This window comes from Marmota monax, unplaced genomic scaffold (genome assembly GCF_021218885.2).
Source record: "Marmota monax isolate L192 unplaced genomic scaffold, Marmota_monax_Labrador192_F-V1.1 WCK01_AAM20220418_F8-fsc00128, whole genome shotgun sequence".
Taxonomy (NCBI): Eukaryota; Metazoa; Chordata; class Mammalia; order Rodentia; family Sciuridae; genus Marmota; species Marmota monax.
This window is the reverse complement of record NW_026693452.1, coordinates 5,103,907-5,114,959: the sequence shown is the minus strand read 5'-3', so window position 1 is coordinate 5,114,959 and position 11,053 is coordinate 5,103,907. Positions and strand designations below refer to the sequence as shown.

The 11,053-nt window shown below is 42.4% G+C and overlaps 1 protein-coding gene across 2 annotated transcripts in view; it reads right to left on the bottom strand.

Moving 5' to 3' along the window:
- Window positions 1-441: 441 nt before the first annotated feature.
- Scd5 (stearoyl-CoA desaturase 5) overlaps window positions 442-11,053 on the bottom strand; it is a 152,348-nt gene continuing 141,736 nt past the window's right edge. For both annotated transcript variants that reach the window (XM_046457678.2, XM_046457679.2), the window contains exons 4-5: window positions 6,695-6,927; window positions 442-1,930 (exon numbers count right to left, since the gene is read on the bottom strand). In XM_046457678.2, coding sequence (XP_046313634.1) covers window positions 1,740-1,930; window positions 6,695-6,927 — 424 coding nt within the window. In that variant the 3' untranslated portion in view covers window positions 442-1,739. The remainder of the gene's footprint in view (window positions 1,931-6,694; window positions 6,928-11,053) is intronic.

The following is an 11,053-nucleotide window of genomic DNA, read 5'->3' as shown; positions in this document are numbered from 1 at the left end:
GGAGAAGAAGGAGGTCCTTCATGCTCTTCTGGGTGACATGTAGGAGTAGAGGTTCCTATTTATCAGCTAGAAGCAGAGAAGTGAGAGTGTTGGTATATGAGAAATGGGGAACAATAACACTGGGGGTTTTGTATTCCGCACAGAACTAGCTGGCTTTCCCTCTGACCTTAGGCAGGTGGAATGAGAGAGATCTGGTCTCAGGGTTGTTGGTGTCCAGAGCCCAAGTCAAATGTGGTCTTCAAGAAGCATCAAGTGCTTTCAAAATAACTTTCTCTCTAGAACATTGGAGGCTAGGGATATAGCTCAGTTGGTAGAGTGCTTTCCTTGCATGCACAAGGCCCTAGGTTCAATCCCTTGCACCACCAAAAAAAACAAAAAACAAAAACAACAACAACAACAACAACAACAAAAAACATGTAAGCATCTGGATGACAATACCAATGAATTCATAACTATTTATTGTAAATCACTTGTAGTTTACACATTATTAATGGCAAAATAACACAGTCAAACACCTGCTGGATAAAGAACCTCATTATGATAATTTCTGATTGGCATCATTTCTCTTTCTAAAACTTACATTTTAAGTCGTACATTGTTCTTGAAAATATCTATCTTCAAAGTACTCTTATAACAACATTGCTATAGAGCCTTCCTTTGTATACACACATCTAACACAAAGGGCACATTTTCCATTAATCTGACATGCTCTTTACAAGATAACTGAACATACAAAAATTGCTTTAGTCCAGAAACTACATAATGATCACTTTATATTTTGCTGCAAAATCAATGACAGAGCATGCAGATGAAACGTTAATAGACAAAGAGTTCTAGACAACTTTCAGTTATTAAGATCTGATGGCCTGGTGTGAAAAACTAATACCACTTATTTAGCAGGAGTAGCTAAAGTACATGCATCAGTGGCTAGGATCAATTAGAATACAAATTAGGTGTCTAAACATTTAAATGAGAGCTTCCTTTAGCTTAATTTGATGTCTGGCGTGTGTGAGTTATACACCTTTAAAATGACAATAGCAAAGAGAACAAAATCAAACATCTAAGCAGGCATTGATTTATAGGTTGGGCTGAGCATATGGCTAGAGCACAAAACTAGCTTGGTAGTGAACCGATCTCATTTAAAACAAAGGCAGTGGAGCATTAGCTAGCTGTAAACAGGGGGAAAAAGAGTCATTTCCATTATCCTCATTTTTTAAAGTTTTTGAATCTCTTACATTAACAATCCAAAAAACAAAAATAAAAAGCACACAGACACAGTAATTACAAAACAGGAACACTCTTCTGTTACTGTGAAGACCCCCTCTTTTGTCTTCTACCCCACCTCTCTGCTCCTTTAGATGGTATGTTTAAAAGCAATACTGGGTTAATTGGTAGAAAATAAAACAAATACTCTCTCGGATCACACTGAAAGAGTTAAATATCTATCCTGCCAGGGTTAACATCATGTACAAGCACACAACAATGTATATATGACACATTGTAGCTACAGTGAAGAAATCACATGTTCACATTCTAATGTTAAATCATGATCCTAATATTGACTAAAATTTTTTTTATCAATAGTTAGAGTTGACATCATTTTGAGAAAACAAGAAATTCCCACATCACATAGATCCCATTCCTTCCCCATCCTCCACCCCCTCCTACGACCCACGAACAAGGGAACTGCAGTGATAAGAGCCCTGAGCCGAGGCAGAGGTGGGGACGCTGTTCCAGATTCAGCCGCTGCCATCTCCAGTCTTGGCTTTGCGAGCCTCGATCATGGCCTTGGTGGCCCGTTTGCGGTCAGTGGCCAACCCCAGCAAGCACATGAAGTCAATGAACCAGGTGGTCGGGTTGAAATTTAAGCCAAATTCACTCGCAGAGTAATCAAAGGGAAAGGTGTGATGGTAATTGTGGAAACCTTCACCTGGAAGACAAAGAGAGCCTTTGACATAACTCTACCACCTCCTCTCTGTACTGATTTCTCTGTTGGTGGTGTATTACCGATACCCCAATAGTGTATACACTAATAGTGGCATATTTGTACATGCACATGACAAAATTTAATCAATCTCATTCCCCAGGACCTTTCCTTTCCTTCATTTTATTTCTCCCCCTGATCGTGTTTGACTATTTTACTGATTCTATTATTATTATTATTATTTAGTGTATTTAATTAATACATTATAATTATATCAGTGGGATTGATTATGGATATTCAAACAAGGACATAGCATAATTGGGTAGATTATATTACCCAGTATTTCCCCCATGTCTTCCCCTTCTCCCTCCCTCTCCATCTCCTTCCCTTATTTCATGAGATCCCCTTTTTAAAAAAATTCTCTCTCTAGCTTCTGCATCTGAGAGAAAATATTCAACCCTTGACTTTCTGGGTCTGGCTTATTTCATTTAGCACAATGTTCTCCAGTTCTATCCACTAACCAGTGACTAACATAATTTCTTTTCTTTTTCTTTTTTGCAGTGCTAGGAATCAAACCCAGGGCCTCAGGAATGCCAGGCAAGCTCTCTGCCCACTGAGCCACATCCCCAGCAAATGATATATTTCATTCTTTATAACTGAGTAAAACTCCATTGTATATAATACCACACTTGTGTATATACACAACTCCTCAGTTATGGGCACCTACTTGCATAGATTTTTATATCCCCTATTTTTGTGAGGGTGGTACTAAAGATTGAGCCCAACGGTGCTTTACGTCTGACATAGCTATCCAGTCCTTTAATTTCTTATTTTTATTTCTTGTTTTTTTTTCAGATAGGGTCTTCCTAAGTTGCTGAGGGTCTTGCTAAACTGTTGAGGCTGGCCTTGAACTTGCAGTCCTCCTGCCTTAGCCTCCTAAGTCACCAGGATGACAAGATATGCCACTGTGCCAGGCTATCACCCATTTTTTTGAGTGTCTATCATGTATAAGACATTATGTCAGGCTCTGTGGGGAGCAAAAGACTTGGTTTCAACCCTCAAGAACATTTTCTCAGTTGGTTAGATTCAGTGTGGACAGAAAAATAATGCCATTAGTTATCAGCATAAAATCACAGGATTAATTTCCTGTGTGAATTGCGGAAATGATAGTAAAGACTTCAAGATGGACTTCTCAAGCTAAATGCTAAGTGGCTGATAACAGATCATCATTTTGACATGTTTATAAAAGAAAAAGAGTCTCTGTGGACTGGAGTGATGACAGCAAGACTTCTTGGGAGAGCCTGGAGGAGGGGAATCAGAATCATTCAGATAAGTAAATTAAGGAGTTAGATCTTTAAATATCCAAAATCAGCTGGGTGGTGGCACATGCCTGTAATCTCTGGAGACTGAGGCAGGAGGATTGCAAGTTCAAAACCAGACTCAGCAACTTAGCAAGGCCTTAAGCAACTCCGTGAGATCCTGTCTCAAAATAAAAAATAAAATGGGGTGGGGAGGTTGCTCAGTGGTTAAGTGTCCCTGGGTTCAAATCCTGGTACCAAAAAGAAAAAAAAAATCTCAAACCTATCCATATATATTTTCCCTCTCCCAATGAGTTGCTCTCCTCCCTTACCATTTTTTCAAAAATATGTTCATGAAAGGTATGAGGGCTTCTCCAAATTGATTTTTTTGTGTGTGTTTCTTTTGTTTGTTTTTTAAATTGACAAAATATGTATGTATCATACAAACATGTTTTGAAATATGTATATTTACTGTGGAATCACTAAATTGAGCTAATTAACATGTCACCTCTCATACTTATTTTTTATGGTAAGAACACTTAAAATGTATTTTCAGCAATTTTTTTATACTTTTGTTTTATTATTTTTTTTATATGGTGCTAAGGATCGAACCCAGGGCCTTGCATGACGTGCTAGACGATCGCTCTACCGCTGAGCTACAATCCCAGCCCTATTTTCAGCAATTTTTAAGACACAATATATTATCATTAACTATGGTCACCATATTGTACAATAGATCAATTATTTCTTGCATCTAACTGGAATTTTGTATATTTTAACCAATACTCCCAGCCTCCCTGTCACCCCACCCTGGTCATTGACTCTACTTCTATGAGTTCAACTTTTTTAGATTCCACATTTGAGAACATGCAGTATTTGTCTTTCTGTGCCTGGCTTTGATTGCTTAGCACACTGTCCTCCAGGGTCATCCAGACTGTCACACATGACAGGATTTCCTTTTCTGAGACTAAAGAATATTCCATTGTGGATATATTCCACATTTACATAATGCATGTTCTTTATTCATTCACCCATGGATGAACACTGAGGTTGATTTTATATCTTGGCTATTGTGAACAATGTTTCAATCAGTACAGAAATCTCTCTTTCAACATTGTCATTTCATTTCCTTTGGATACATACCAAGCTGTGGGATTCCTGAGTCAGATCAGATGGGAGTTTGATTTTCAATTTTTTGAGGAGCCTCCATACTGTTTTCTATAATGGCTGCACTAACTTACAGTCCCGCCAACAGTGGGCAAGGGTTTCCTCTTCTCCATATCTTCCCCAGTGCTGGTGATCTTTTGTCTTATTGCTAATAGTCATTCTAACAGTGGAAGTGATATCTCATTCTGATTTATATTTGCACTTCTCTGATGATTAATGAATTTTATAAAATTACCTTAATTTTATAAAATGACTTTATTAAGATATAGTTAACATACCATACAATTCACCCTTTAAAACTATCCCATTGGAAGGCTTTTAGTATATTCATAGAGGTGTGCATCCATCACCACAGTGAATTTTATAACATTTTTATTACTCCCAGAGATATGCCTACACTTCCTTGCCGTCTCCTCAACCTCTTCCCAATCCCTCCCAACTTACTTTCTGTCTGCATAATTTGTCTGTACTGGACATTTTATGTAAATGAAGTCATACAACATGTAGTCCTTTGTGACTGGCTTCTTTCACTTAGCATGTTCTTAACATGATCTCATTGCTGAGTAGTATTTCAGTGTATGGATACGCTGCATTGCATTTATCTGTTCGTCAGCTGGTGGACATTTGGGTTCCTCTCCACTTTTTAGCTACCATAAATAATATTGTCAGCATTCATATACAAATTTTTGTGCAGGCACATGTTTTCATTTCTCTTGTGTATAAAATCGGGGAGTGGAGTCGCCAGGTGCTGTTTTCAGCTGTTTGAGGACTGAAAACAGACTCTCCCCTTACTTCTGGAGTGGGTACTGGTTCTCCTCTGATCATACTGGAAGAAGGGACTCCACTTTACAATCAGTCCATCACATGGACTCATCTGTGGTCTGCAGTTTTCTTTTTTACTTTAGCTCTTTCCTTCTCTGCCTTCACTTGCATCATTTTTGGTGTTTTCCATGGAGTACAGTACGGAGGAGTTTCTCCCTGTTTTCAGACAGGCACTACGTATACACTCCAGGCTCTGCTGGACAATTAAATGCAACACAAGCTTTCCAAGGACCTTTATAAAGCAAACCTCCCGGGTGTCCAGCATTGGCCTGGACAGACCTAACACCAATGTCCAGCTCTTCAGGTTCCTGGCCCATCTATCCCTATATAAGATGTGATGGTTCGTCTTATCCCCACTTCTGGATGTGGCGCCCCTCATTGTGGTCCTCAGAAGATAAGGGGTGAGAGAAAAAGAAGGCCATGGGGGGGAGGGGCAGGAAACACTTCCTCTTTTAATTCCAAGACCCATTTCTACCTTCTCATCCAGCTTCTAGCACAAGTTGACAAAATCTTTAGGATCCCTGAGGTCTTCACAAATAGATGACTAATAGAATGAAATAGTGGCAGAAACTCATCCCTGAGTGGCACAGAGACGGTTCCTGCCTAGCAGTAGGAATCTCCCTTCCTGGGTTGATCTCTGTGTTCAGGACACAGCTTACCAAGGAGTCTGAGTTGCTTCTGTAAAGAAGTAGTTAATATTTATGAATCACTTACTGTGTGCCAGGCACAGGGCCTCGTGTGTCTTACCAGGTATCAACTCCTAATATCCTCACACCTCTGAGCTAACTGCTATGAGCATCCCCATTTTAAAATGCAGATGTACAGGACAAGTAACGCACCTAAGCTCATAAGGCTAACAATAAAAGCCACAGCACAGAAGGCTGATTTCATGCTAAGCTGCTAAGCACCATTCTAAACACTAGGTATTATTAACTCATCTGACTGTCCAATGAACCCAGGAGGAGGTAAGGGATACCTACTATTATCCTTACTTTACAAATAAGGACATTAAATGTAGGGGAGCCAGATCACTTGCCCAGAGAATAAGTGGAGGATCCAGGACTTGACCAAACTCACATGACTCCATTAGCCTAGCTCTTAAGCATTTTGTCGTCCCTGGAGAGTCTGTGTCTCCTTTCTTCCCATCTCTCTGTTTGAAGCCCTTTTTTCCTGCCACATGATTGGACAGTCAAGGCTAGAGTGGCCAGGGAAGTTTGAGAGAAAAGTCAACTGCTGCTGCTTCTTTAGGAAAACTTCTGTAGTAAAAATAAATAACTACTATTTATTGATCACCTATTATGTAGCAGGCACTGCACCAAGCAATTTATGTATTCCTGTAAATCAGAGAAATCACATGAGTTTGCAAGAGCCGGGATTCTAAGGTCAAAGCTCAAGTTCACTCCACTCCACTCCTTCTCTTTACAGATCCCATAAAACCACTGAAATGTCATTCTCCCTGTGGACTTTCAATTCCCCTACTCACCAATGGCGCCCAGAGTGACAAGTGGGTTCTGTCGAGGGCTGACGTGCTTGTCATAGGGCCGGTTTCCATACATGTGGGCAGCACTGTTGACCAGCCAGGTGCCATTGAGGGAGATGGTGTAACGGAGGATGGCAGCCAAGAAATAGGAATTCCACAGACTCTCTCCCCAGATGTACCAGGGCACCACCGTGGGGAACACAAAGCACATGAGCACCACGGTGATCTTATAGTACCTATGAGGGAGGACACCAAGTTATTATTAGGCACCCAAGGAGGTTGACGGAAATGGGAATAGGCTGAAAAAGTTCCTAGTGGGGGCGAAGAAAACAACCACAAAGGACCTCTGCCAGTCAGCACCTTCAGCTCTTTCTGTATAAGGAAAGCCTTGTTGTGTGTCACCCTCTGTGCAAGGTCACAAACCCAAATACACACAAAGGCTAGGCAGGTAACAGAGTTTTGAGACATGTAGAATACTATAGCAAATGGTCAGTCTTGTAGTGTACTTCTGAAGAATTTCAATGTTGAGTAAAACATTGAAACATTGTACTTGCCAGACCGTATATCTTGGAGGTCCAGTAATCCTACAAGCCACCAGTTTGAGACAGCTCCTAGAGATTTCTTTCATCAGTCAATCAACCTGATAGTCGGGTTTTCTTGAATAATTTCAAGACACTTAGTATTTCTTGAATAATTTTAGGTGCATGATCCTGTACTACGTTTGGTAAAAAGGTAGATAAATTTGCACTTAAAAAAATGTTCTCTCTCCATCAGAGATTACATTCCAAACCAGCATAAAAAATAAACAATGAGTGTAGACACAGGTGTGGTCACATAGAAAGTAATCATTAAAAGCAAACCTTGGGCTGGTTGCAGTGGCACATGTCTGTAATCCCAGTGGATGAGGCAGGAGGATCGCGAGTTCAAAGCCAGCCTCAGCAAAAGTGAGGTGCTAAGCAACTCAGTGAGACCCTGTCTCTGAATAAAATACAAAATCGGGCTGGGATGTGGCTCAATGGTCGAGTGCCCCTGAGTTCAGTCCCCAGTACCCGCCCCCACCACCACCAAAAAAAAAAAAGCAAACCTTGGGCTGGGGATATAGCTCATTTGGTAGAGTTCTTGCCTCACATGCATAAGGCCCTGGGTTCAATCCCCAGCACCAACAAAAAAGAAAAAGAAAAAAAAAAAAAGAAAAAGAAAAGCAAACCTTTGCTCTTTAGATTTTTGGCCTGAGTATCTAGCAAACAATTACTAAGAACCTACTACATGGCAGAGCTATTCTGATTCCTTTACATGCTATTGATTCATTCAATTGCAATAAAAACTCTTTGAGGAAGGGATCATCGTCATTCCCATTTTACAGATGAGGCAACTGAGAAAGAGAAAGCTTATACTACCTGGCTTTAAGTCACAAGACTAATGACAGTAGAACTAAAATTCAAGTCCAGGCAGAATCATGACAGAGACGATCATGCCCTTCTGGCAAATGAAATGACATCCGTACCTGCGCTTTGGAGATTGCTAGCTGTACCTGGGTGTTGGTTCCCATGATAATTATGCTTATTGGGCAACATATTAATTCATCAGCACCCATTTTTCAATCACTTAGGATATAGGATGGCTGCATTTTAGTGGCAAGTGGGCACCCAGGAAGTCAGAGGGGTGAGCTATAGTTAGAGGAGCCAAGACAACAAAACGACTTGTCCTAGAGTGGGCTCCCTGGAGCCACACACAGAAGGTTTTTGGGAGCACTCTTCAGGCATATCCGTAAAGAAGGGGGCAGAGCAGCATGGGGTTCAGGGAGAAGCTTGCTCACGATGAGTTTCTGAGGATCTGATGGGGCACTCTGGGATGGGTCACCTAGGGAGTTGTGTCAAAATGAAGATGTCCCCACAGCATTCAATCATTGGCCTCCGGGTGGCCCTGGGTGGGAGAGCTCTTGGGCAAGGGCGATTTCCAGAGAGGACTGCAGAGGCAGGTGGGCACACGAGCTGCAGTGGGCATGGATGGGAGCAGGGGGCGGGCATGAGACCCCACACTGACCAAGAGCCTGGGAACTGGGCGCCAGCAGGTGAAGAGGCAGGGGTCTGAAGGGAACACGGAAGAGGTACCAGAGCCAGGGAGTGCTGCTCCTCCTCCTTTATACCTCTGGGGAGGAGAGAGAGCAGCTGAGTGCAGCCAACAGAAGGCATTTTGCTACCCCAGCAGCTTCTTCCTCTCCCTCCACTCTCTTGGTTACAACCCAGAGCTTTTAAAGGAGCCTCTTCCTGGTCCTATTCTCACCTTGAGAAGAAGGCAAAAGAAAGCACATGCCTGAGGGCTTGCTCTGTGTGGGGCAGTGGGCCAAGAGTGTCATGGGCCCTCTCACTGAATCCTCATAGCAAACTGGAGACAGACACCCTCCAGCCATCAAGACCCTGAGGCTTGGAGAGGTACCAAAGCTTCCCCAGTGAGAGGCCAGGCCTCCTCTGGCTCCCCGCCCTGCCCCAGGCCTTCTCTGTCTGACTGCAGCTGGCCCCATAGGACTCAGGCCCTGCCCCTGCCTTCTCCCCCTGAAATATTTAAGGAGCCACCTGCAGGCCTTGGCTCTGGTTCTAGAAGCTCAACTCCACCGGGTCCCAGTGGAGGGAGAGAGCCTGGCTTCTTAAGTGTGAGAGGGGAAAAAAAAAATCATGGGCTTCAACTGCTACATAACCACTTCCCCAAAAAAGATGTGTTCTTAAAAACCAAAACAAAACAGAAAGAACAAAAAAGCACTGTCTTCCTTCCAACAAAGCTGCATCCGGTCAAATTACAGAACTGTTCTCCAATTGTTCTTCCTAATAGTTGGCTGAGATTACTCCTGTAGGTTCAGGAGAATGGAAGAAAGAAGGAATGTTTAGAGGCAGGTGAGTCTGAGTAGGACACCAACCAGTGTGATGGGTCTTCCAGAGTAAACGGTTTATAACTTCTCCCTGACCATTTCCAACAGACTCTGCAAATCTTTCCCATGTAGCCGAGTAGCCCTTCCTCCCATACACCAAGATTCTCCAGCAGCTGGTCTCTATTTAATCATGGTCACAGCCTCTGTGCCTCTGAACAAGCCCTAGGGTGACTCCCCAGTTTCCTTGCTCAATAACACTCAAATCTGTACGCCTTTGCCAGATTCCACAAAGTCTTCCAGCACCGAATCCTTCCTCATTTAAAACCCTTCCTTTCTTCAACTGGTGGAAGGGAGCAGGGCTAGAGAGGGCCTGCTGGTATTGTCCTGCCTTTTTGCGCATTTTTTTTTTTTTATGTTGTAAAGCATGGAAGGACATTTAACTACCCATTTAGGCCACTTCCTAGCTGTGTGACCTTGAGCGGATTATTTAATTGTGCTGAGCCTCAGATTTCTCTTCCATAAAATGCTGTACTAACAAATTTATTAAGTGGTCACCATGTGCCAGGCTCTGCCCTACCACTGAGGTACCAAGTGAACTCAAAACAAGAATCTTTCCCCTTATGGAGCAGGGGTGTTCTGGTAGAGAGCTGTTAATCTGACATTCCAATAGGAAAGACACAATAAACATTACAAATAAACAAGACCAAGAGCATATTCATAGTAAGTACTAAGAAGAGAAAGTAGAAAAGGAGAATATGATATATCAAGGGCAGGTACTGTAATTTGAAATAGGACATCGAGGGAAGGCCTCACAGACACTCTGTTTTTTGTTTTTTTTTTTTTGGTAAAGGCTTGAAGGAAGTGAAAAGTTAGCCATGTGGCTAAGTAAGACAGGGGAAACCACAAATACAAAGGCCCTGAAGATATTCGGTGGAACAGCAGGAGAGCTGGGGCCGGAGCAGTTAAATTGGTAGGAGAGTTGCAAAAGATTAAGTGACTGAAATAATGAATGGGGGACCAAGTGTGGAAAGCTGTATAGGAGGCCATGCAATAATCTAGGGAAGGGAGTATGGTGGCCTGAACCAAGAGAGTAAAGGTGAGGGGGATGGTCAGATTCTGGATGTATTTCAAAAAGAGAGTGACAGTACTTGTTAATAGACTTGATATTGGGGACAAGGGGTGGAGTTGAGGAGGACACCAGGGATGGAGATGCCATTGGCTGATTTGGGACGAATGGAGAAGGAGGTGGTTTGAAGTGGCATAGGAGAGCTCAGACTCAGGTATGGTAAGTGGGAGATGCTTGCTGCCCCTTCAAAACAGGAATGCCAAGGAAGGGATGTTAATATACAGAGCTGGAGTTTAGAGGTGACAGGAATAGCCACTCTCACACATTTTCTCATTTGAGTTCCACAACAGCCCCAAGAAGTGATTTTTATCATCTCTCTTTTGCAGGAACTTCGGAGAGGTCCAGAAAAGGACGAGACTTTCCCATGGCCAGA